The sequence below is a fragment of the Podarcis liolepis genome (genome assembly GCF_965112155.1).
Source record: "Podarcis liolepis genome assembly, chromosome: 3".
NCBI lineage: Eukaryota > Metazoa > Chordata > Lepidosauria > Squamata > Lacertidae > Podarcis > Podarcis liolepis.
In genome coordinates, this window is record NC_139557.1 from 2,018,026 (window position 1) to 2,045,145 (window position 27,120).

The 27,120-nt window shown below is 42.0% G+C and overlaps 1 protein-coding gene across 6 annotated transcripts in view; it reads left to right on the top strand.

The window, feature by feature from the left end:
- SUPT3H (SPT3 homolog, SAGA and STAGA complex component) overlaps positions 1-27,120 on the top strand; it is a 301,316-nt gene that overhangs the window by 138,489 nt on the left and 135,707 nt on the right. For all 6 annotated transcript variants that reach the window (XM_083495288.1, XM_083495287.1, XM_083495289.1 and 3 more), the window contains exons 4-6: positions 17,777-17,863; positions 19,210-19,300; positions 22,462-22,598. In XM_083495288.1, coding sequence (XP_083351414.1) covers positions 17,777-17,863; positions 19,210-19,300; positions 22,462-22,598 — 315 coding nt within the window. The remainder of the gene's footprint in view (positions 1-17,776; positions 17,864-19,209; positions 19,301-22,461; positions 22,599-27,120) is intronic.

Sequence of the window (27,120 nt, forward strand, 5' to 3'; positions counted from 1 at the left end):
CAATCTTTCCCAGCATCAGGGTCTTTTCCAGGGAGCCTTCTCTTCTCATGAGGTGGCCAAAGTCTTGGAGCCTCAGCTTCACGATCTGTCCTTCCAGTGAGCACTCAGGGCTGATTTCCTTCAGAATGGAGAGGTTTGATCTTCCTGCAGTCCATGGGACTCTCAAGAGTCTCCTCCAGCACCAGAATTCAAAAGCATCAATTCTTCGGCGATCAGCCTTCTTTATGGTCCAGCTCTCACTTCCATACATCACTACTTCTTACTTTAAGCAACACTTAATAGTTCCACATGCGTCTCAAAACCTCTTGCAAATAATAAGAAATGGCCTCCAAGAAGCCTCAAAATTCTCAAGAGTAGCTTTACCTCTTTGTTACTTTTAATGATGTGTTAATTTTTATGATACTGCTATAAATAATAGCGTTTCCCACCATACCTCTAAAGTCACATTCTGGGTAATCCTTCTAGTTCTGGTTAATAACCAAATGTGCAGCAACCAACATGAAATGTCGATTTTCCAGATATTTTCTCTGGAAAGTTCCCAGGGTTAGCCATGTTGGCACCTGCTATACTGGGTTTTTTGTTTGGAGACATTTCCTGCTCTTTGCAATTCAGTCTGGGACTTAAGGGGTGGCTCCCCAACAGAGGAGTGAAGTCTAGAGGCTGCGCTGCCTCCTACTGGTGGTCAGAGGGAAATCCAACTTACAGTTAGGGAAAAAATACCATTTTTGTCTGATTCAGCTTTAGAGGATATCTTTTAATACTTTAAAATATGAGTGGCTTTTCTGTTCTTGTTAAATATCTATTAGGCTTTTATTTTTCATCTAGATCTTTTTAGAAAAGGAGCTCAATGTGTTAAATTCATCACCAAAATTTAACTAGCATTAAGCAAAACATGAGTAATCCTGCTCAACTGTTGTAAGAAAGTTATTTGCAGCTGTCAGTTCTTGCCAACCCAGGACCAGGAAAAGTCCTTGTTTTATGAGATTGTTTGAAGAAGTAATAAAGCTTCCTGTGCAGGACATTAATTAAAGGGGTTATCAAAATAGGACAAACTAATATAATTTGTGATTGTATAAAATAAAGGAAGTAGAGATCCCATAGGGATCTAATGAATCACAGGATGGAAACAATCTTCTGGCTAACTAAACATTCAGGCTTAGTACAAAGTCGTAGAGTGTATATACAACTCAGCAAACCGGAAAATATGGTGTGTTTACATGAATGGATGAAGGAGGTCACAAAAACCATCTGGGCAAAACCCTTGGAGTATTCATTCTGCTCCTACCGTACAGTTTTAACAATATAACTGCAGTGATGAAGACCTAGGCTGCACCTGTCATGGGGCAGAATCAACCCAGCAGGTTTGGAAACCTTACAAAAATAAATATTTTCATTTGTCAAGAGGTTGTAGCATTCAGGGTTATATTTTCACTTGGATTGTGCTATAAGTTGTATTTATCAGTTTTTAATTCAAAATAAATGAAATAATTGATGATTTCATACCTAAAGGTCAAAATTAAGTCATTGTGTTGTTTATATTTGTACTATGGCTAAACTGTGTAAAGCACATATTGTTTTTTTAGGGGGCTTTAAATCTCTAGATGGCATCAAAATGACTAATAGGTTCTCAGCCAAAGTTGCTAATTGTTTGGATAATGCTTATTACCTATTGCAACAGTCCACTTCAGGATAGGTTAAACTTATTTTCTATGATATAATGGAAGTGTAATCTAGCTTTTCTTTCCCAGTCCCAAATATAAAAAACAGAAGATCTCTTAGGGAGGGAGGGAGAGGTAGTCTTCTATTCCTAAACCCGTAAGAGCTGCACATTACAGTGGTGCCTCGCAAGACGAAAAGAATTCGTTCCGCGAGTCTTTTCGTCTTGCGATGTTTCTCGTCTTGCGAAGCACGGTCCGTCGCAACTGCACCTCTTCAAGCGGCTTAAAAAAAAAAGCGCAACACGTTTTTGTCTTGCGAAGCAAGCCCATAGTGGAATTCGTCTAGCGAAGCAACGCAAAACCGGAAAACCTTTTCGTCTTGCGGGGCACCACTGTATAAGAAATGTGGGGTTGCTGTTGACAGTGTCAGCCCTATCCCAAGTTATCCCCCTCCCTTCTTGGTCCAGTTCCTTGCCTCATTACTCTGCTGTTTCCCTGCCTGTGCCAGCTGCAGCCAAGAGGGTGTAGCAGGGAAGCGCACATGGGCTTTCATTAGGACATGGCAGAAGTTGTGCTACAGATGCAGAAGGGGCAACTCTGCCCAGTGCTACCATTTTTGGACGTACCCTCATCTTCCATCTGGTGTGTAAAGGTAAAGGGACCCCTGACCATTAGATCCAGTCGTGGCCGACTCTGGGGTTGCGGTGCTCATCTCGCTTTATTGGCCGAGGGAGCTGGCTTGCAGCTTCCAGGTCATGTGGCCAGCATGACTAAGCCGCTTCTGGCAAACCAGAGCAGCGCACGGAAATGCCGTTTACCTACCTGCCGGAGCGGTACCTATTGATCTACTTGCACTTTGACATGCTTTCGAACTGCTAGGTTGGCAGGAGCAGGGACCGAGCAACAGGAGCTCACCCTGTCACAGGGATTCGAACTGCTGACCTTCTGATCAGCAAGTTCTAGGCTCTGTGGTTTAACCCACAGCACCACCCGCGTCCTACTTGTGCCCAAATGGAGATCTTGCACTCACTATAGCTAATGTCATTTCAAGACTGGTAGTTTTTCAGATGGACAGTTTGGCAAAGTTAGGTTCACCGGACCAAACTTGGACCCAGGTCAGCAGGGGTGATAGGGTAGCATATTCCACATTACCAGCTAGAGTACTGAGACAACTGTGTCACTGTTCTCCCTCAACGTAGTTTCCCCCTCAGTTCCTGTTTAGTGCTATAATGGTAGGATCCGCTGCCATCTGCATGCAACCTTGACAAGTATTGATGGATTAAATTAATACTTGGATGTATTTTTAGCAACCACTTCAGCGGCATTTAATGGAGAGAAATCATTGTAGCTTCTAATACTCAACTTATCTGATTTCAAGTGAACCTGATGGTTTGGGAATCAGTTTTTCTAAGGAAGATTGGCTTGTTAACAGTATTATGCAGTTACAAGCAAATGTGGTCACAGCTGGTTCTGGTTTTTTAGCTTATCCACCTGATTGGAAACAACAGGTTTTTGGTATTTTTCCATTTCTTACACTGACACCTAGTGTTCACTATTTCTGAGTTTCTTGCTAATGAGTTGCTGGCATGGTTAAGGTAATAGCGTACTCAAAACAATGCTCCCTCTCACCCTTTAAAAGTGCACCATAATTACATTGCTTACTGATTTGCTCACCTACACTGAAAGAAAAACTCCATTATTTCTCAAAAAAATAATGTTCATGAGTGTAAAAAAAATTAAGTCCTATGTATTGCTGGTACAGATTCATCTGAATTTCCTCAAAAGGGAAAAAAATAAAAATGGTGCATAAGGAAGCCGAGTTCCATAATGGGGTGTTGAAGGTGTGGGGAGAGAAGCAGTTATACTATTACTATTATGGGCCACTTAAGAGCGATACTTTTATTTTGTCCCCAAGGTTGAATATCTGCCTCTGATAACACTGAGTAAATAAAAGTCTGTATTATATGTAGTAATATTTGGCTGTGCCTGCGGAAAGGAATCCACTGGTGTTGGGCAAGGCTGCTGACGACCCTGGCAGGCCCTGGAGTGGGAAATCCCGTGGGAAAGCCGTGCAGGGGAACCCAGGGGCGGCACATGCAGGCAACGTGCCCGAGTCCCCCTGGTGGATGACTCCCTGGGAGGCAGGCGCGGGTGCCTCCTTCTGAGTAATGGTAGGGCACCCAGTGCTAGTTAAAAGGGAATTAAAGTCCAATGCGGATCCCTCCTCCACATGTGAGACATATCATTTCCATTATTAGCTTTCTCCTTGCATCAGTCCATTAGGCAGTAAATGAACACAGCTTTCTCTCGCCTCTCTTTCCTGCTCTCTTCTGCGTTCTGCCTGCTGTGGAGCCGAGCTTGCTAGCTTCTCCCTCTCCGGTTGTTGGGCCTCTGCCTGGCCAAGGGTCAGGGACACGCTGGCCATCCCTGCTGCAGAGCAACAGCACAACGAAGCGTAATGTAGAAATCAAACCTATTTAGATTGCTCCAAAACATTCCGCTTGATGTTATGAAATGTCTTATGGTTACTTTGGGCCCTTTTATTATAATTATATTTATAATTATTCAGAGCTCTAACTTTAAAAGGAGATTTGTGAAACTGCAGTAGTACCAGAATATTTTACTCCTGGGCTTGATAAAACACTGAACCAAAAATTGCTTTAAAATAACTGCCTGGCGCAGCAATTTCAGCAGGCTCTTGCACCTGGAGCATGAAGGGGAAGGGGGGAAACCGCATCAGCAAAACGAACTTTCATTCATTTGTTGCATGTCAAGTTAAATATGATGCCTTTCTTCTGTTGTGTGAAGGTTTCTAACTGGAAAAGACAACTAGGCTAAACTTAGCAGCCAATCAATTTGTAAATTCTAAGAATGCAATAAAATTTGATACTGAAAAGGGTTCTCTCTTAAGAGACTAAGGAGATTAACAAAGTTATTTGAAATATTATCCCTCTTTCTTCTTTCAGTAGGACAATTACTTGACAATTCAGCCAAATCAGCTGAGGAAATTAAAAGGGACACAATTAAACTAGCATATATTTGGGAGCAGAATATATCCTGGAAGGGCCTCTATTTATTAACCTTGATATTCTTATTCCTTTCAGTATTTAAAAAATAAATAAATTATACATTCAGTCAATGCTCTCACAGATTTAGTATAAAATAGCTTAGCATGGTTCATTGCTAGAGTGAAACATCTTCCTTCTTTCCTCTCTTTGTTGTACCACTACTACTAGAATGCTAACACAAGCAAAATATTTTTATCCAACTTTTCTGAGCCAGGGAAATACTCAGAGCAGCCAATAAAATGAAAATTCACATTGTAATAATTACATCTACGAATTGTAAACATGGACAGCTAAAAATAAAATCAGTCATAATTTAACACTCTTAGTCCTGTTGGATATAAACAACTTTATTCAGTAAGCACAGGGCAGATAGGGAAAAGGCACTTTGCAGTTTCCCATCAAGTTCTGCCCCTTCCTATTGTTCTCCCTTTTCGTTCCTTTCCCTGCACAATGCAGCCATAAAGCAAGCTTCCACCATGAAGGCTCAGAATCCAAAGCCCTCCTTGTTGATTAATAAGAAACTGTAAATAAAAAAACCTTTCCCCCCCTTTTCCGATGGGAGCTCTGTATTTTTTTTATTTACTTACCTTTCGGAGCAATGCTAGTGACATGTGAATGAGGCATAACAGGCTTGGGGGTTGGGACTAGCTAGATCAAGCTGCCAAGCTTTTAACTCTTCAATATAAACCTACCAATTTTATTTTTAAAAAACTTGAGAAATATAGCACAATAACCCCCAGTTCCCCCTGAAAGAGTTGTGTGTTTATAGCTCACTAGAAAGTGAGCAGAGATGGAGCCAAGTGGGCCTTCCTTGAGAGCGAGTTCCATAAACTTGGTGGTGCCACAAGAGGAAACTGTGTGTCCCTCGTGCTTAGTTACTGCATGTGCAGCAAAGGAACCCATAGAAATTGTAATAATAATAATTATATATCTGGGCGGCTTCCAAAAAAATATTAAAATACTGTAATACATCAAACATTAAAAGCTTCCCTAAACAGGGCTGCCTTCAGATGTCTTCTAAAAGTCTGGTAGTTGTTGTTCTCTTTGACATCTGCTGGGAGGGTGTTCCACAGGGCGGGCGCCACCACCAAGAAGGCCCTCTGCCTGGTTCCCTGTAACTTGGCTTCTCCCAGCGAGGGAACTGCCAGAAGGCCCTTGGAGCTGGACCTCAGTGTCTGGGCAGAACGATGGGGGTGGTGACGTTCCTTCAGATATACAGGACCAAGGCCGTTTAGGGCTTTCAAGGTCAGCACCAGCACTTTGAATTGTTCTCGGAAACGTACTGGGAGCCAATGTAGGTCTTTCTAGACCAGTGTTATATGGTCTCAGCGGCTGCTGCCAGTCACCAGTCTAGCTGCCGCATTCTGGATTAGTTGTAGTTTCCGAGTCACCTTCAAAGGTAGCCCCACGTAGAGCACATTGCAGTAGTCCAAGCGAGAGATAACTAGAGCATGCACCACTCTGGTGAGACAGTCCACAGGCAGTTAAGGTCTCAGCCTACGTACCAGATGGAGCTGGTAAACAGCTGCCCTGGACACAGATTGTAGTCAGAAGTTGTTCATTAAAAGAATATTTTAGCACAATTACCGGTATATTTGACCTTTCTTCCATCATGAAACTCAAGACAAGGTACATTGTATCTAATTAATGTAATGTATCTGCTAAAATATGTACATGAGGTGAAACCCCATTTTAAAAGCTTCAGAACATCTCCATTGTCTTTTCTTTGTCCCTTCCATTCTCAATCTATGATGGCTCAAACTTTAAAAAGCTTCTGAGATTTTCTGCTAAATTCTTATTCCCAGCAGCCCCCCACCCTCCTCCCGATGACCAGTGTAATAAAAACTCATAATCAGAATCTCCAAATTTCCAAGCTACAAATAAACTTTGTTTACATTCCTTATTGCCTGCTTTTATTAATCTATTCTCAAGTGTTGGTCTCTCCCCCCCCCCCCAGTTCTAGGTAATATCTGGCTAAGTTGTAAACAGAGTGGACTCACTGAAATAAATGGACTTAAGTTAGTAGTTATCCAGCCTGTCATAATTTCTAGGCACTGCCGCATAGCTGGGACCACTGCATGTGGGATATCAGAGTGAAGAAACATAGACTCCTACTTGAGCATTGATTCATCCCCATGCAGCTATGGTTGTGGGGGGGGGGCGTGCTTGCAGGCCTGCCACCTCTGCTGCATCTCTGTCCCCCAGTCCCCCTGCAGTTCATACATTTGAGAGGAACAGATCAGATTCAAGTAAGAAGCCTGGTCTCCCTGTGTGATATATAATCATTCGTGACCAGGCTTCTAAACCGCATAAGGAACCTAGATATGTGAGGAGGAGGCTCCCTGCTTCAGATCTTCCTTCTCCAACGTGAGGAAGGCAACGGCCTCTCCTCCATTTCAGTTTAATAGGTTTTAAATAATACAAGGTGAAAGGTGGAGCTCTGAGGAACCCCACAGGACAGATCCCATAGAACAATTGGCAATGGTAGACCCCTGGATCTCCGGAGCCCCTGCGAGGCAGAAGAACGGAGTTGCCCAGAGTGTCAGAAACTGGTGAGCTGCCTAGCAATGCCATTTCTCCTATCATTCTTCAGATGAAGATAATCCACCATCAAGAGCTGGGAATGGATCCAGAAAAGGAGCAAGATAACATGCTGCAATGTACATCCACAGCACTTGGGCTTGTGGGTAGGGGACACTCGCAAATATTGGCAATAGTTTCACTAGAGAAATAAGGACATCATTGGAAAGTTAAAAGGGGCCACTGCAGAAAACTGCTTGGACGTGGTGTGAGGCAAATGCCTCTTTGCTTCAGCGTATTTTCTGTGTATGTGAAGAAAAGAGCTGCAGCATTACCAGGAGCAAGTCAACTTCAAGGTCTAGGCCAAGGTGCTTGTTTCACAGTATATTCTTTATGATATTGAGCATGATGTTCAATAAGAGCATCCCATCTGGATGCTATTACCTGTAGGATGTGCAGCTTGTATATGTCTTCTGGAGGTTAGTTTCTAATGTTAAACAAAGGAAGCTGATTAAAACCAGCTGTAAAACATTTTCATAGTTCCTCTTTTTTACAGTGGGTATTGCGTTACCTTGCACATGACTGCATGTCTGAACTAAAAATAAAGTAAATCTTTCCCCTCTTATTAAAATTAGTATAATATTGATTTTTTAAAGTTGAACTAAATGTAGCTGTTTCCTAACTTGGCACTAGAATTTAATACTGCTGACATCACTACATATTTTTACATGCTTCTGAGAAATAATTGTCCATTTATTCATGCAGTGTGCTGCAATAAGCACATTTTTAGGTGCAGACTAAAATGTAAACATTATAATAAAAGCATATTAAACATTTTACATGCAGCATTTATTAAATTCAGCAATGAAGACTTGCCAGAGAAATGCACAGTGTTATTGACTAAAATGTAGTGTGAGAAATATTATAGGGAATATTATATGGAACTGTCATATAATTAGAGCAATTCCTGTTTAAATATTTGTTTATGGTTCATTTAGAGGCTCTTAGTACACCTCCAATTGCCAATTCTAATTTTTAGCGTGATTAGGACATTATATATGAACATATTAAACTACTTTATTCTCACTTTGTCCAGTATTGTCTCCTCTGACCAAGAGTTTCCCCAGCCCTGCTACCCGGCATTATTTATCACTGTCTACCAAAAAAGCAGGTGTGATCTGCTTCTGAGCTGAATCCCTTTGCTCTGCTGATTTTTCAAAGGGAAAGATGCACTTTCCCCACTACCAAATTCCCTCCTTTGTCCTGTTCCTCTTCTGTCTGTCCCTCTCTCTCCCCTCACGCTTTTTCTTCTGTCTCCTTGGGGGTTAGAGTGAATGTTTCAGGAGGTGGGATCAGGTAGTTGGAACAGATGGAGGGGAATTGAAATGGAAGGGGCTAAAATGTGTGCCTGTATACGATTCCTCCATTTGATGTTAATTGAGCAAGTAGAGAATTATCCTTAGAAGACTTTGTTGTCACACTGACAACAATTTATACCCTAGGACACCTATTTATGCAGTGTTAATGTTATTTCATGATAGTAAACATTCAAGATTTCCCATTTCAGTTTGAAAACACTAAGTAGTATAAATCAAAGCCCACAAAAAGTCTGTCATTGCTCAAATGTGTCTGTTGGAACAGAAAGTGACAAATATGGTTCTCTGAGGTAAATATTTGGAAATTCTGAAAATGCTTTGGGAACGATTAACTTTGCTGTTTGTTGTAAACTTTCTCTCAGGAAAGCCAAGTCTTGCTCATAAATACCACACCGAGCAAATAGCCGAGGGCATTTCTCATCCTTAATAAGCACACTGCAGCTTTATCTCCAGCCAGTTCTATCTCATCTTGCTGGGTTTTTCTCCCAGCATGTTCTGCGGTACCAACTACGTAATTTAAAATAAAAGGCCTGGTATGTGCACACAATTTGAACATTCATGCAATGGTACAAAAGCAAATGTCAAAGCCCTGGAACAGTAAGGCTTTTTTATTTCACCATTTAGCAGATGATCTTTCCCAGACAGATAGTGTATCTCTTGCGCGTGTTCATAAGGCAATGTGCTGTTCTATCACCCAAGAGTTAACAAGACATCTTGTGCCACGTCAGTGAGATTTACAAGAGCTGATGTTCATCTCAGAACAAAGGCTTGTGACTCCTGGCAGATGATGTGTTGTGGTGGTGCTTGCCCTGTCTCATCTTGCCCTGCTGGATCAGACCACAGTCCTGCCAGGTCCAGCCTTCTGTTCTCCCAGGGGCAGCCCGCTCTCTCTGCCCACAAGCAGCATGAGCAGCACAGGCCTTCCGAGGCGCATCTTCAGAGGTGTCGTGACGCCTCTGGTGACTAGGAGCCATTGACTTCTTTCTTCTCTATTAAATGGTCCAGTTCTATTTGGAAGCCATTGAATTTGGCAGCTACCTGTGTTTCATTTGTTTATCACCCTTCATAAAAACCTCAGGGCAGTTGCACAGTATAACCATAAAAGAAATTTATTTTGAGTACTGGTACTGAATAGCTCTCAGAACCCTTCCACACAAAAACCCAGACCTTGTTAGCCAGAGCTTTCTTCATTTCAGAAGTATAATTTTGATCCTGTTGTTACACAGTTGAGAGTAAAAAAATAATTGAGTACAGTGGTACCTCGGGTTAAGAACTTAATTTGTTCTGGAGGTCTGTTCTTAACCTGAAACTGTTCTTAACCTGAAGCACAACTTTAGCTAATGGGGCCTCTCACTGCCGCCGCGCAATTTCTGTTTTCATCCTGAAGTTCTTAACCCAAGGTACTATTTCTGGGTTAGCGGAGTCTGTAACCTGAAGCTTCTGTAACCCAAGGTACCACTGTAGTCCCTTTGAACTCCAGTGGAATTATTCTGGGCTATGCATCATTCCCAATAGGCTAAGGATGCAATCCTATCCCCTCTTAACTGGAAGTAAGCCCCACTGGTTTCGATAGGGCTTACTTCTGAGTAGACATAGTAAGGGTGCTGCTGTAAAATACAAGCAAAGCAGCTAAATTGGTTTGTGGAGCAGCCATTTGGTTTCCCTGCCTTTCAATCCCATTTGAGTTAAGTGAAGTGGACTAGTACCTAAGTAAAGGTAAAGGGATCCCTGACCATTAGGTTCAGTCATGGACAACTCTGGGGTTGCGGCGCTCATCTCGCTTTATTGACCAAGGGAGCCGGCGTACAGCTTCCGGGTCATGTGGCCAGCATGACTAAGCCGCTTCTGGCAAACCAGAGCAGCGCACGGAAACGCCGTTTACCTTCCCGCCGGAGCGGTACCTATTTATCTACTTGCACTTCGACGTGCTTTCGAACTGCTAGGTTGGCAGGAGCAGGGACCAAGCAACGGGAGCTCAACCCGTCGCGGGGATTCGAACGGCCAACTCTCCAATTGGCAAGTCCTAGGCTCTGTGGTTTAACCCACAGCGCCGCCCGCATCCCAGACTAGTACCTACATACCTACAAATTCTCTAAACATTCAAACCAGAAATCTATATATTGGAACTTGCTTCACCAGAGAAAATCAATCTGCTCAGCAAGCCTGTGAAAGCAATTTTTTTATTATTTTTATTATTATTACATGAAATGTTTTCTTGAAATCAACAGAAGGTAATTATCAAAACTTATAGAAAGTAACCTCATTAAGCAAAGTATGGGGGAGGAAGGAGAAAAAAATAAAATACAACCTTGCAGAGAATTATCTTTTAATATGTTCTCTTCCATCTATCATGGGGGGGGGGGTGAGGCAGGCAAATCAGTGCTCACTTTTGATGTCCTTAACTGGTGTGTATTTTTTGTTGCTGTTTTTTTCAAGACACATCATTAAGTCATGCAATTTTGTTGTTGTTGTTTAGTCATTTAGTCGTGTCTGACTCTTCGTGACCCCATGGACCAGAGAACGCCAGGCACTCCTGTCTTCCACTGCCTCCCGCAGTTTAGTCAAACTCATGCTGGTAGCTTCAAGAACACTGTCCCACCATCTCGTCCTCTGTTGTCCCCTTCTCCTTGTGCCCTCCATCTTTCCCAGCATCAGAGTCTTTTCCAGGGAGTCTTCTCTTCTCATGAGGTGGCCAAAGTCTTGGAGCCTCAGCTTCACGATCTGTCCTTCCAGTGAGCATTCAGGGCTGATTTCCTTCAGAATGATCTTCTTGCAGTCCATGGGACTCTCAAGAGTCTCCTCCAGCACCAGAATTCAAAAGCATCAATTTCTTTCTCCCTTTAAAACAATTTAGGGGCTGTTGTGACTCTTCTCAATTTGGAAAAGAATCAAATCAAAACAAAACAAAACAGAAGCATACAGAGCAATGGAAGCCACGATGCAGCATTCATGCCAATTTGCTAAGATGATTTCTAAAACAAACACACCCAAAAAGGATGGTGGCAGAAAAGCTGAACACTTTTTCTGAGAGCAGTTGGCAATTATCTCTCCCTGCTGGTTGTTTCTCCCTCTCTTTCCCTCCCCCCCCCCTCAAGTGGTTTGAAATGGTGACAAAAAGGTTGTGTGTGACAAGCAACCTTTTTGTCACCATTTCAAACCACTTGAGTCACCACCATCAATTCCAAGCTTTATTAATAACAAAGAAGCAGCTTTAAAAAGCAGTGAATACTATAAAAACAATGATTTCTAAACTTTCAAAGGCAAATCTGCTCTGCCCCTATCCTTGCTTCTGCTGCTTAGGGCCTGTCGCCCTGCAGCCAACGGATCAGTATGGTAGGCAAGCAGGCAGCGCCAGAACCTCTGAATGGGAGCGACTGGCTCCAGTGCACAGTAGTTGCCTGCTGTAAAATGACCCAATATGCAATGCACAGTGCACTCCCCCCTCCCCCCCCCATATCAGGCTTATGGATTTGGGAGACTCCTGGGTCTCACCTTCCTTCTGGGTGGGCCAGAAACAGACGGTAGCCAGGAGGACCTTTGAACACCTTCTGCTGGGGTGCCATCTTCTCCCTTTCTTCAAGAAATGAGATAATAATACTCTCCTCAGGCACTCATTTCCTAATTACTTTGAGGTGAGATTATTATGATGCATTTTCTGAACTGAACACAGCTTGGAAGTTGTGCTTGTTCCCAGAATATGACTTAGGTGGGCATTAAGTGGAGCAGGCAGACTGAACAGAGAACACCAATACCATCGACTTTTGTAATCATTGTTTTTTCAATTGTGATTAATTCTAAGTGCTGGCCTTTGTTGTTTGTTTTACCTTTAAAGGCCCCACGTTGCCCTATTGCTTTTGCTGCTCCATTTTCCTCAGTACTGCCTTTTCATGTCTCAGTTGAAATCCTAAGAGAACGAGAAGGGGTGTTGCATTCTCTCACCAAAATGACATGCAATGCTATTTTTCTAGAAAAAGAGGTTCAGGAACTCACTCCAACACCTCCCTAGCAGCTAGCATTACTGACATCATTTTCTTCTTTGGAAAATTAACCTACATACAGATATTGGCTCTGGAGGCACCAGGACATTTTAGGCAGAATTTGCTGATTTTCCCCATGTGCCTCTCAAAAGTATTTTCACTCATCTATTATTTCTCCTCCTCCTTAAGTTGCATTCCCATGCCCATCCCCCAACTGCCATTCCCCCCCCATCCAACCTTCCTGCTCCTTTTACATTCACTTCCTCCTCCCACAACAGCTTCCTTCTTTGTTGTTGTTGTTTACTACTACTGCGACTCCATTTGGAGCTGTTGCTGATGGGGTCTGTTCAACCAAAAGCTACAGTAGGACCTCCTTCGTAGGCTGCAGTGCTGAGGCCTGCTAGGGATCCCATCCCTCACCCACAGTTTGAGAAATATTGCTCTCACCTACCATATCTCGTTTCCCCTCTTATAATTAATTAATTATTGATTGACTAAATAAATCAATCAATTTATAGTTCTTCACAAGTGTGCCCTTTAGAAGTCCCTGAAGAGAGTGAATGTTTTGGGGAAGCCTGTTGACCAAGAGCCTACCCTGTTATTTCATTGTGGTCATGCTGCCTCGTGCCAGTCCAAAATAAGGCTATACTATATCATCAAAGGTTGCCCATTTCCCAAAGTGCTGATTTTCACACACCAGGTAATGTTCTTAAGCAAATTAGAACACAGAACACCTGAGCAGGTTATTACTTCAATCAAAGATGCTAACATTTCCTGAAAGACTTCTGAATCCTTGTGAAAGTTAGAGGCACAAAATAGTGCACCCCCCTCTCCAAGCTGAAGGAGGAGATTTTAGGGCAGAGATGGGGAGCCTGAGGCCTTCTAGTTGTTGTTCAACTGTAACTTCCATGATTACCGAGATTGACCATTACAATACTGTTAAGCCAATCATATTTTTGGTGAAAGGCAAATGTGAAAAACTTGCAAGCCCTCCCAAGGGAAACCCACATGTACGGTGGCCCATCAGGAGCTCATTAAATTGTGTTCTTGTTTTAATTCACATGCAGTGCGCTCACGTGGTGAGACTGGAGTAGGGCTGAACTGCTAGCGCTGCCTCTGGCACTCTTTCCTCAGGCGTAGTTCTGGCAAGGAAGCCTCTGCCAAGGAACTCCAACATGTAAGCAGCTGCACATGCAAGAGGACACACAGTTGCATGGTGCTACGGAGCACATGGAGTCCATGCATAGGCAAAAGAAGTTGCTCCCATGCTGGGGTTCCTTTGCAGATATCCACATGTGATGGGACTAGGTTTCATAGGCTAAAAACACGCAGACTTCTCTGTGGAAGTTGAACAGGGAAAATGAATTTAAAAGCTAGTGTGTAACAACACTGAGGCACAGGGTTTTTTTGTGGTTCTGTATTAAAATAATGAAGGGCCTCAAGGTAGCGATGTGTCTTATATTTCACTCTTGGGAATTAGCTTGATGAACTTTTAAAATGAAAGTTGTATGTATCCTGCTTATTGAAAAAGACATCTGAACTAGCTTCTTGATAGTTTGATCCTAAGTTGCTTGGACAATTTTATTTCATATGTTAGAACCTGAACTAAAAGTAGTGCAATAATTTATTCTTATGGGGTTGCTTTGGCTTTAGTATTCCTTTCCTTTCCTGTTGTTTGATCCAGTGTAATTGCATAATAGATTTCATTACATATTTTTTGCGGTTGCAGTAAAGAGGAAACACCGTTCAGCAAGTTCCTTTGTTTTTTCTCACCATCCTTTCACAATGTAAATGTTACTACAGTGGTACCTTGGGTTACATACGCTTCAGGCTACATACACTTCAGGTTACAGACTCCACTCACCCAGAAATAGTGCTTCAGGTTAAGAACTTTGCTTCAGGATGAGAACAGAAATTGTGCTCCAGCGGCGCGGCAGCAGCAGGAGGCCCCGTTAGCTAAAGTGGTGCTTCAGGTTAAGAACAGTTTCAGGTTAAGTACGGACTTCCGGAACGAATTAAGTACTTAACCCAAGGTACCACTGTATTTCTCCTTGTTCTAAGTCAAGGCTGTGTCCCACCCCATGACCAGTTGAGGGAAGGGGGTGGCTTTGGAATTTCATAAGTTTCACAAATTCTTCTTTTTATGAGCATTCTGCAAATTTTGGTCCAGTCTCTCAGGCTGGAGCTGCAACAGTAAGCAATTAAGAAGTGTGATTGTTAAAATACATAATTTATTTGTTAACTGATATAGATACTGGTATATGTTGGCAATTATTTTATTATGACAAGGGGCCTCATGAATTGGAAGTTGTATGGGCCACTCTGGAACTCTGAGTGGGTCCGGATCTACCAGATGTTGGGCTACAACTCTTATCATCCCTGACCGTTGGGGCTGATGGGAGCTGAAGAACATCTGGAGGGCCACAGGTTTCCCACATGTGCTCTAAAGTGGTGGGAAATAGGAGGTCGGAAACCTGCGTGCTGGTTTCCCACAGGCATCTAGTTGGCCATGGTACAGTCATACTTCGAGTTAAAGTAGCTTCGGGGTGAGTATTTTCGGATTGCGTGCTACTTCCAGGTTTCGGCGAATGCGCAGATGGTCAAAATGACGTCATGCGCGGAAGCGGCGAAACGCGATCCGCAGACGCGTGGACGTGGGTTGCGTTCGCTTCAGGATGCGAACGGGACTCCGGAATGGATCCCGTTTGCATCCAGAGGTACCACTGTATTAACCAGCTGTTTCCAAATTGGCCCATGGGCCCCAAAACACAGGCATTCCATTTTCTAACTACTGTGACGTGCTGTTTTCACCAATAATTTCACTTTCACCAGAATTAGGCCCCTTTAATTCATGTTTTCAAGAAACTGGTGATACAATTTTTAAAAATATTAAGAGTACCATATATAGAGTACCTCGTCAAGCATTCCCATGTAGGCCAACAAATGGCCCCATCCTGATATCACACACACTGAGAAGCCCCTTCTCAGTCATCTGCCTGTGCATCTGTAGGAAGCTGGATTTTACACATAAAACATGGAAGGCATGTAGCTCTGCCTGCAGCCCTTGTCTAATGGTATTAAGTGGCTAAATCACAGTGGTGTTGCTTGGCACCCTGTGGCCACAGATACACACAGGTGTACTAAAATAGTGGGCATAAGCACACCCTACTATGTATTGTGTTGTGGCCTTAGTGTATTGAAATTGTGTTACCTTCTATCCAACAGAGCTTTATATTATCTGTTTCGTTTGAAGGCTTCTGTAGATCTGTGCGAAATTTGAAAAAGATGTGTTGTATTATCAGCATACTAACATCAATTTTCTAAGCGCTTATTGAGTAAATGCATGCTGGATGTAAGTCCTCTGGGTTCATCCAAATTACACCAATGAGGTATTCATCCTGTTCTTTGTATTATAATTTTACCCAGCTTTTCTATACTTTATGCTGGAAATTTAAGTACCTTGTGTATCCTTAAACTAATCAGAATAAGAAGCCACTTTTCTGTGCCAAAGAAAGAGAACTATCATTTTTCACATTCTTATACTTTCCAGTTCAGTTTCAAGGAAGATTATGTTACTGTGACTTCTGAATTCCTGAAAGTTCTCTTGTCTTTGGAGCTGCAAAGGCCTCCTGAGCATTTCAAAGGAAATAATGTGAATTTTTTGTGTGCAGTATGTTTTGTGTTGTGCATACCAGATACAGTCCACATTTTGTGTGCATGTGATTAGACTGGGGGGGGGGGAATAAAGCAGTCCAGTATTATGATTTATTGACTGAATCTTTTTCCTGCTGAAAACTTGCCAAAACTGAAAGCTTGCCCCCACCCCACTTCCATATTAGAAACAGCTACTGTTTTTGTTGATCTTTTTAACTTCTGAATAGGCCTATTTCAAGTCATACCAGCATGAGATCTTAGATTAATAATATACTTATTCAGCCACTACTAGAGTAAAACCATTGGCATATGAAGGTTAGAATTTCTTAAAATTGTTTTCAGGTGCATTTTGTGAAAGGTAAGATATATGTCTGTGTGTGTGAAATTATTTCTATTTATTGTTTCATCTTACAGATATGAAAGTAAATTTTAACATAGCTTAGGCTTTCCAAAAATTAAGTCTGCACCAGCACCCATTGTTCATTTTGCATCTTTCATCTTCCTAAATCCACACACACACACACACACACACACACGGTGAGAGAGAGAGAGAGAGAGAGAGAGAGAGAGAGAGAGAGAGAGAGAGAGAGTGTCCTTACAGGAAAGAAGCCATTGGGGAATGAGCATTGCCTGGACAAAAAGAAGCAGGATTGAACCTTACCAACTTACTCTTGGCATATAGAAGTGTTTTAGATGTGTCAACTCTGCAGCCAAGCTGGTGGCAAACGTTCTGCTCCGCTTTGCTTTGGACCACATCAGAGAGGCCAAGAGGGGAGCCTTGGTGTCCAGGCAGCCCAATATCTCCAGACACACTGCCCGGGCTTGAGCCTCGGGAAATTCACTGGTGCTGCTAACACAGTGGTTTGACATAACCCCCAGAAAAGCACTCCATTGTCTCTTGAGAAAGATAGATGCCAACAACGACCTTGTGCCACAATGGAGGGTTCTTAGCCTCAGCACTCAAAGAGGGTATCCTTTGAATTTTTTTTAAATGTGAGTGTGTGTGTGTGTGTGTGTGAGAGAGAGAGAGAGAGAGAGAGAGAGAGAGAGAGAGAGAATGAGAGAGAGAGAAAGAGAAAGAGAGAGGAAGGAAAATTAGCATTGGGTTGCAGTAGTGTATTTGTGGGTATTCTATAAACATTACATTTCTCTTTTTCTTTTTTTTTTTTGCCCCATTGATGCAAAAGCTAGATTCTTCCCTTCCATGTTACAGGATGTTTCACACACTATGATTGCTTGTAGGATACCATGAATTTTCCTTGAGGTGAAGACCCAAAATGAAATGTTGCAATAGCAGCTAGCAAATCAGAAAATCCCAAACAGATAACGAAGAAGGAGTTTGTAATTTAGCTGGTGTTTTATTTTGTTACTGAGGAATCATGCTTTGGCCTGGAATTTTGAGGTCTCCCCAAGCCATAATTTCTGTATATGGCTATATTTTATGTCTAATGAATTTCAGTAAGCACCTTCAAACAAATGCTAGTGCTGTTATAACTCTTCTTGTCCTGCCTGTTTGTTTACAGTTACAACAAGCCTCTGAAGTTTCTCAAATGAGAGGAGCAAGAGTAATCTCTGCAGAAGATCTTATTTTTTTGATGCGCAAAGATAAGGTACAGTTATTAAATGCAACTATTAAAATAATGGTTGGAAAAAATATTCTGTTAAAAGATATGGCTACCATGTTTTAAATAAAGTATTTATAGACAGAATTTTATTATAACTAATTATTCTGCATCTCGCTTCATATTGTACATTTGTTTCATATTGTACAAATGACATGTAATTCCATCCAGATAAATTATTTCTTTGTGGGAAAGCACCTAGCTGCACAGCCCAGTTAGTCCTTTCTGATCTGCCAAGAGTTTAAAGCATCCTCGATTCTTCAGCTTCTTGACATCAATACTTTCCCATTTACAGTTCCTAAATAGTCCAGATCTTGCTTTAAGCATGCAAAACAGATCAGAGAATTAGAGAACATTAGTTTTGGAAGGAACCCCAAGGGTCATCTAGTCCAACCCCCTGCAATGCAGGGATCTTTTGCCCAACGTGGGGCTGGAACCCACGACCCTGAGATTAAGAGCCTTATATTCTACCATCTGAGCTATCCCAGTTGGAAGATTATATCTCCCCCCCCCCCCCCAGTGCATAAAAGGTGCTCAGATGTGTTCATTTATGCAATTCTGGAGCCTATTTTAATCAAAATTATGAGACACAATTGTTTGGTGCCTTGAGTAGGACCTGGGGCAAGCAGCACATGAAAACAAATTTGGGAGAATGTCAGTTAATTTACAAATGTGCTAGTAGAAGTAGAGGTCCTGATTTTAATCAATATAGCAGCACATAGTGGTGGTGGGAGTTTGAGCTTTCTGGAGAACCCTGTTCACACACACACACACACACACACACACACTGCCATTTTAATATGGAATGTGGCTGGAGAATGAAGGGTTAAGCCTTCTCCAATGTGCTACAGTCCCAATGAAAATCCCTTACCACTCCTACTGTTAAATGAATGACCACAGTGTGCTTTTTAATGACATGATCATTGTCGCATATAGTTTGTCAATGAACTGGTTGGCAGATTTGCCATGTGAAAATACTAGGTGAATGTACTTAAGTTAAACAGAGGACTTGTGCAAGTGCATGTAATTTTTTTTTCTAAACCAAAAATTACAGGTAATTTTCTTTTCAAAAGCACGCTATTCTCTAAATCCTGCTTATTAATAGATCTTCCACTTTTGAAGTACACCAGGAACACTGAAGCCAACAGACTTCGGCACTGGCAACCTAATGACACCTTTCTGTGCACCCTCCAACTTTGATTATCAATGAGTGTGTTTGTAATTTTGTGTATGTGTTCTAAGGTAGCGGCTGTGTCTCTCAGTTGGAGCTATGTTTCTTACTCTGGCAGGCAGTGTTTGTATCCATTGTAATTAGCACTCTTCTTTCTCCCTAGAAAAAGCTTAGAAGGCTACTTAAATATATGTTTTTCCGAGACTACAAATCTAAAGTTGTCAAAGGCATTGAAGAAGATGATCTTCTTGAAGGTAGGTAAACTTGTAAATAAATTGTGTTTCTGGTCTAAAACTCCCTTTAAATCCATATCAGCAAAAAGAAAAGAACTCACTCTGAAACTCACTTACAGGTGGTACCTAACACCACAGGAACTAATGCTAATACACCCAGGAACCTCACCAAAACGCTGGAGAGGATGCACCTCCACAGGCATGTACCTCCACATATGGTGGGAATGTCCTAAAATCCAACTCTTCTGGACATCAATCATACAAGAAATATGCAAAATAACTAAGCAAATATTAGAAGTCACTCTAGAACTGGCCCTACTAAACATCTTCCAAGACAATAATGCCACTCACAACACAAAGAACTCATAACCCACCTACTCTCAGCAGTCAGAAACATCATAGCCAGGCGCTGGAGAGACCTGTCAGGAGTAAGCATAGACCAATGGTATCAAACAGCCTTATTAGAAAAACTAACCAACAAACTAAAACTGACATGGGGACAAACAGAAGAAGACGCCTTCACCCTGGTATGGTTACCCTTCATCACATACACAGCCCAACAAGACAGTGACAAGAATCCACCAACAGCGTACAAATCAATCTGGCTAACCTGATCCAAACACACCCCACTCACACACAAAAAGAAAGTTCACCACAGCCAATCACAAACAACCACACCCTAGGCCAACCCCAACCTCTCTCACCACCGAAGGAAGACAAGCAAATAGTAAAGAGAACCCACACAAGTGATTCTGAGACAAAACCCCAGACATATGCTAAGTAGAATAGAAGCATTACCCCCCCGACCCCACCCCTCTCACCATTCCCCCTTTTCTTCCTAATGTAACACTAATGTCTCAACAAATGAAACTGATCTGCAGAAAGCGCAACTTGAAAAAGAGACATTGCACATACTTTTGTAAACCAAGAAATATTTAATAAAAATATATTTTAAATAAATAAATAAATAAATGTATTTCTTTGGGGAGTATTCAGCATACAAACTGTATACAGTGGTGCCTCGCAAGACGAAAAGAATTCGTTCCGCGAGTCTTTTCGTCTTGCGAAGCACGGTCCGTCGCAACTGCGACTCATCAAGCGGCTTTAAAAAAAAAAGCGCAAGACGTTTTCATCTTGCAAAGCAAGCCCATTCGTCTAGCGAAGCAACGCAAAAACGGAAAACCCTTTCGTCTAGCGAGTTTTTCGTCTTGCGAGGCATTCATCTTGTGGGGCACCACTGTATACTAAATGGATACCCAAAAATATTTACTTACTTGGGAACTCCATTTAGCCTTGTGTTTTTCCTTTCAAATTATTTATAAAAGTGCAGTATGGCAGTCCAGCAACCAAATGATAAGTAGATCTGTTTAATGTCAAGAGCTGTGTTGAGCTAAGGAACTGGTGCTGATTAAAAGGCTTAATTGATTTCAGCATGTGTAATTTACGTGTGGCAGCCTCCAAGTGGAAGGGGGAAGGTGGTTGGCTTCAAAATTAATTTGAATAGGCATTTTGTTAATTTATTATCAAAGAATCTGACATATTTTATGAAGCAACCATAATCTAAAATCACTTAATTCTGATATATAGCTTGGAGGTGTTTTAAATTGTACACCGGCAGTGGACTGAAAAAACTTTCTCCTCTCCCTTCTCTATGGGCAGTGGCAGCTGGTGTCTTCCCAAAAGTGGTGATGCTTGAAGCGCAACTCAGCTCTTCATATTTGTCTCACCCCCCTCCACCCCACCCCAATCCCTTTGCCCCCCCCCCCTTAACAGGGAGGAGAGAAATGACTTGTTTGCGGCTAGATGATCAGGCCATGGCAGAAAATCTTTAAAGACAGCATGCATGTTACTTATAATTCCCAAGTGCAGACTTAGAACTGAGGCTGACAGAAAGAGATTTGACCAAGGCCAGACAATGTCTGTGGTTGTCTGAGGTAAAGCTATAGAGGCTTTTCTGTCCCATAAATAGTTGTGTTTTGGCGGAAGCAGCATTGCTCATCTTCTTGCTTAAATACTATGTTTTGAAAATGTGAAAATAGCTAAGGTGTTTCTGGGAATGTATGGAATGCACTTCTTTCACCACTAAGTAACCATAATCAGCAACACTTTATCTGAGATTAGAGATGAAATTTCATAAATGTGAATCCCAGCCTGACTGGAACTCAGGAACCTCCTTAAAAATTAAAAAATGGGGGTGTTGGAAGACAGTGCAGATGGAAGGAGACTAGGACTGATGCAGATACACGCGAGGAAGGACAGCAGCAGAGCGATGATGGTGGAGGAGTAGCGAGATGTGAGAAAGGAGAGCCACGGGAGAGGTTGCTGCTGGAAATGGCAGGCATTCCCTTGACACTTGGACAAGTTTAATGGAACTTACACACAAAGAACTATGAATGCCTGGACATAATCCCATGTATTGGGTTCCAGCCTAATAATATTAATTTTTGTCAATCAAGTAGTCATATACACTGCCATCCTGTCAGGTGAAAGTGACTTCTACCACACCCATTTCACATTTGAGATCTATATGATTCATGTGATTGGTTTTACAGTCGTACCTTGGATCCTGAACGCCTTGGTACTCGGACGTTTTGGCTCCCAAACACCACAAACCCAGAAGTGATTGTTCCGGTTTGTGAACATTCTTTTGGAAGCTGAACGTCCAACGCTGCTTCCACGGCTTCCAATTGAGTGCAGGAGCTTCCTGCAGCCAATCGGAAGCCGTGCCTTGGTTTCCGAACGTTTTGGAAGTCGAACGGACTTCTGGAGTGAATTCAGTTTGACTTCCAAGGTATGTCTGTATTATGTTTCCTGAGTCCTCCTTAAAACTGAGGCTTGTTGGGATATTGTGGTAGATTACATGAAGGACATACCTCAAAGTAAGTTTGACATGGATCTATGCCAGAAAGGGGTGAAGAGACTGTCATGTCATTAGCCGTTATGGTATGCCATATTATGATGTTGAGCATGATATAGTGAACAACATTGCACCAAATTTGAATCGGCCATAAGCAAGATGAATGATTCCTGAGAAATTGGAGACCATATTAGAAACAATGAGTCTTAGAACTTCACATTTCTTCAGTGCCTGGGTGTTATCTTTTCATATATATTATGTATTTCGTCAATGATAACACCAGGGTCAAATCAAATTGTTTGTTTCCCCCTTCAATTTCTTTCAGACAGACTCAGTAGCAGCAGCACCAATAAACGTCAGAAAATTGCTCAAGATTTTCTTATCTCTATTGATCAGACTGGAGAGCTGTTGGGCTTGTTGGAAGATGATGAGATTGATGATGTAAAACTAGAGAGAATGGAGGTAAATTCTGGACATTTTTCCTGTACGTGGAAGGTTAGGTTTACATAGCCCAGCTCCTTGATGTCTAGCAGGATCCTTCACCTACAGCCCCCATTTACACGGCAACTAATGGACTCACATCAGTGTTCAGAGAATGGGGAGTGCATTCCATTTGGAAGGTGCCTTGGCCAGAAATTAATATTTTAATTAAGCAGATGTTCCAGGCAAGTTGCAGGAAAAGGCAAAATAGCAAACAAACCCAGATTTGTTCCCAATTCAAAAATAGCACTTAACATAACCCTAAAAAGTGTAAATACCATCTGATCAAAGCTTTCTACCAAGAGACAATTTTAGTGGGATCCCAATACCAAATGTAACTTTGCAAATAAATAAATACATCTTAAAAGCTTGATATGCATACTACTTGTTTTAGAAGCAGCAGTTTATGTTCCCAGAAATGTTCAGAGTGTTACACTCACCGAGTTTTGACAGTGTTAAATGTATTTTTTTAAAAATGATATTTATTAAAGGTTTAGAAATTACAAAAAAAGACAACAAAAAATTTAACAGGACATACATTACAATACATAAAAAGAAAAACACAGAAAAACAATACAACAAAGAGAAACAATAACACTAAAGCACAGATCCAATATTCCCTATCTTTACCTTTCATCTGCTTGTTTCATCGACCTCCTCACACCTCCCTTCTTTGTATTCTAGTTCAATTAATTGTTTCAGCAAATTCTTTCCATCTTTCTCAATTTTTGTTCTATAATTTATCTTAACAGTCTAACCTTAATTTTTTCATTTTGGCCCATTATCAATCAGCTTTTACTTAATTCTTTATTACATTTCCACTAAAACCATATAACTTCATTCCAGCATCCTTCTAACATTCATTAATTTTGCAATGTTTTTGTAAATATACTTTACATTTTTTCCAATCTTCTTCCACTAACTCTTCTCCCTGGTCTCGGATTCTGCCAGTCATTTTCGCCAGTTCCATGTAGTCCATCAGCTTCATCTGCCATTCTTCCCGGGTGGGTAGATCTTGTGTCTTCCAGTACTTTGCGATAAGTATTCTTGCTGCTGTTGTGGCGTACATAAAAAAAATCCTATCTTTCCTTAGCACCAATTGGCTGACCATGCCCAGGAGAAAGGCCTCTGGTTTCTTCAGGAAGGTATATTTAAATACCTTTTTCATTTCATTATAGATCATCTCCCAGAATGCCTAAATCTTTGGGCATGTCCACCAAAGGTGAAAGAATGTGCCTTCAGTTTCATTACATTTCCAACATTTATTATCAGGCAGATGATAGATTTTTGCAAGCTTGACTGGTGTTATGTACCACCTATAGATCATTTTCATTAAATTCTCTTTTAAGGCATTACATGCCGTAAACTTCATACCAGTGGTCCATAACTGTTCCCAGTCAGCCATCATAATATTATGTCCAACATCTTGTGCCCATTTAATCATAGCAGATTTCACCGTTTCATCTTGAGTATTCCATTTCAACAGCAAGTTATACATTCTTGACAAATTCTTAACTTTAGGGTCTAACAATTCTGTTTCCAATTTTGATTTTTCTACCTGGAAGCCTAATTTTTTGTCCAAATTATATGCCTCCATTATTTGATAATAATGGAGCCAGTCTCACACTCTGTTTTTTAATTTTTCAAAGCTCTGCAATTTTAATCTGTCACCCTCTTGTTCCAAAATTTCCCAGTGTTAAATGTAAAATAAATATTAGGCATGCAAATGTTGACCACTCTGTATGTTGGCTGTCTGCTTGTTGTGTAAAAATCAGGGATTTCACCTGTCTTACGATAGATGCGATACCGTATTTGTTTGCCTATTAACCAAAATTGTCAGAGAATTTGGGATAGGGCCATCTGTTGTGGATGCTTTAGCTGAGTTGCCTGCATTGCAGGGGGTTGGACTAGATGACCCTTGGGGTCCCTTCCAACTCTATAATTCTATGTTTTGTCTTATGTTTGAAAATATATATTTTACATATAATTCATGGTATGGAACCAATTCCTATATTCCAATATATGCTGCTCTATGTGGCATCTTCCTCACTGGATGAAGCTGAAAGCTGTAGCTGGGAAATAAAACCATCTAGCAAGCTAGCCATATGTTTCACAAAATGCTATCTGACTTTGTACCGCTTTCCTGGCCCCTAGGCTAATTTGTGCATGTGCCAATCTCTCTCCACTTTGGGAAGTGCTTGTTAAGATCTTCATAGCATAACGTTTCCTCTCCATTCTTTTCCTACGCAACCTCAAGCGCCACAATGCAGACATCTTGGTTCATTCTTGTTGCCATGGAGGGGCAGTTTTGTTCCATTGAACGTTTTCATGTTCTGAATATTTTCCTCCTCAAAATATTTTTATTTATTTTTTTAAAAGGTTGGTCTTTTACTTAAGCACTTTAGCATAGTACAAAAGGATTAAGATGTTCACTTATATCATTCTAGTCTTCTTCTTCTGCCTCATTAGAGCATTGCTTCCAAGACACCCTATAGTAAGGTTCCAGATTTTTTTCAATGAATCTGGGGACAGATTTTCAACTTCCTACTAAATAGATGGATTTTGTCAGAGGACTGATTTGTAAATCTGGGGACTGTCCCCGGGAAACGGGGACGTCTGGTGACCTTACCCTATATCAGTAGCACTGATGTTGTGATGGCTCTATATTAACTCCAGAATCAAATTACAGATAGGTAGCCGTGTTAGTCTGCCATAGTCAAAATAAAAAAGTTCCTTCCAGTAGCACCTTAAAGACCAACTAAGTTAGTTCTTGGTATGAGCTTTCGTGTGCATGCACACTTCTTCAGATACCTGAAGGTATCAGGTATCTGAAGAAGTGTGCATGCACACGAAAGCTCATACCAAGAACTAACTTAGTTGGTCTTTAAGGTGCTACTGGAAGGAACTTTTTTATTTTTCCAGAATCAAAGGCAGTCTGCCTCTGAATGCTGGTGTCCTGCTTGAAGGTTACTCATAAGCTCCTACTTGGCTGTCGTGGGAGCAGAAAACTGGACTGCCTGTAGTCTGATCTTCTTCTATTCTTATGTCAACTATAACATTTACTTAATAGGTGCCAGGTGGTTGTTTGGTTGCTCGAGAGCAAACAGGCAAGACTCCAGCCTGTCTTTTCCAGGCTTTCTTATGAGAGCCCGTGTGGTGTAGTGGTTAAGAGCGGTGGACTCGTAATCTGGGGAACCGGGTTTGCTTCCCTACTCCTCCACATGCAGCTGCTGGGTGACCTTGGGCTAGTCACACTTCTCTGAAGTCTCTCAGCCCCACTCACCTCACAGAGTGTTTGTTGTGGGGGAGGAAGGGAAAGGAGAATGTGAGCCGCTTGGAGACTCCTTAAAGGGAGTGAAAGGTGGGATATCAAATCCAGACTCTTCTTCTTCTTCAAAATATTTACAGTGAAGTGCGTCGCAAGTCCATGTCTAGCTCAGTCGCTAGCAGAATCTGGGAGTGGGCGGTCCTTGTACCTTCCCCAGCAGAACAGTTGTGTGACCCCCATCCTTCTTCTCCCCTCTTCCGCCCAAACCTACTGCACAGAGTGGGCGCTGGCAAAGGGGCGCTTGCCTTCCCTCCCCTTTGCTCAGGCTCGGTGTTGAGGCTCTCCCTAGCATCTCCTGGTCCCGGCACCCCCTCCCCACTAGAGGCGGGGCTTTCCTTTCCCACAGGGAGGAGGAACTCCCTGTAACACAACTGCCCTTCCACCTCTCGCCTCTGAGCTGATGGCAGTTCCCTGACAATAGGTTTTTAACTACTTCAGGATAAAAACTATGTTTTTGTTTATAGCAATACGCTCCCCTGTCTACATGGCTTCCTTGTGGCCCTGACCCTGTAGAAGAATTTCAGGTGTTCCTGATTCTCTGCCAGCAAGAAACTTCTGACATGCTGAAATGCTGCATTTCAAGTATAATGTTATTGTTATTATTTATTAAATTTGTATACCACCCTTAGACCAAAGATCACAGGGCAGTTCACAACAAAAAAATACAAAATGAGAACACAAAATACATACCCCAAAAAACAAAATCAAACCAATAGCCCCCCTCCCACAAACACTATTGATTGATTAATCAGCCCTTGCCCTTGCTCCTCCCTTAAGGGGCGACCCCCACTTCGCTGGCCAAAGGTGCAAAAACACCGGCTACCTCAAGAGAAGAAGGAATTCCAGTAGATATGAAGGAGGGCCAGATGATCTGCTCAAGTCCTCCACTGGTGGACTCTGGCTGCTGCTACCTCCAAGACACCTCCAAGTGTTATGGTACAGACTGCTTCCCATGTACAGTGGTACCTTGGTTTTCTCAAACAGGCAAGGGGTGTTGCTGCCACCCGGGCCCAGCCTTTCCTCACTCAGTGCCGGGGCCACCAGAGATGGAGGAGAGGATGGTTGCTGTTGTGGCAGCGATGGCGGAGGGACCCAGCACTGGAGGGTGGCAGGTGCCCGCTCGCTTGCCACCTGGCCTGCCTTCCCTCACTTGAAAAACGGAAGTGTGGCACTCAA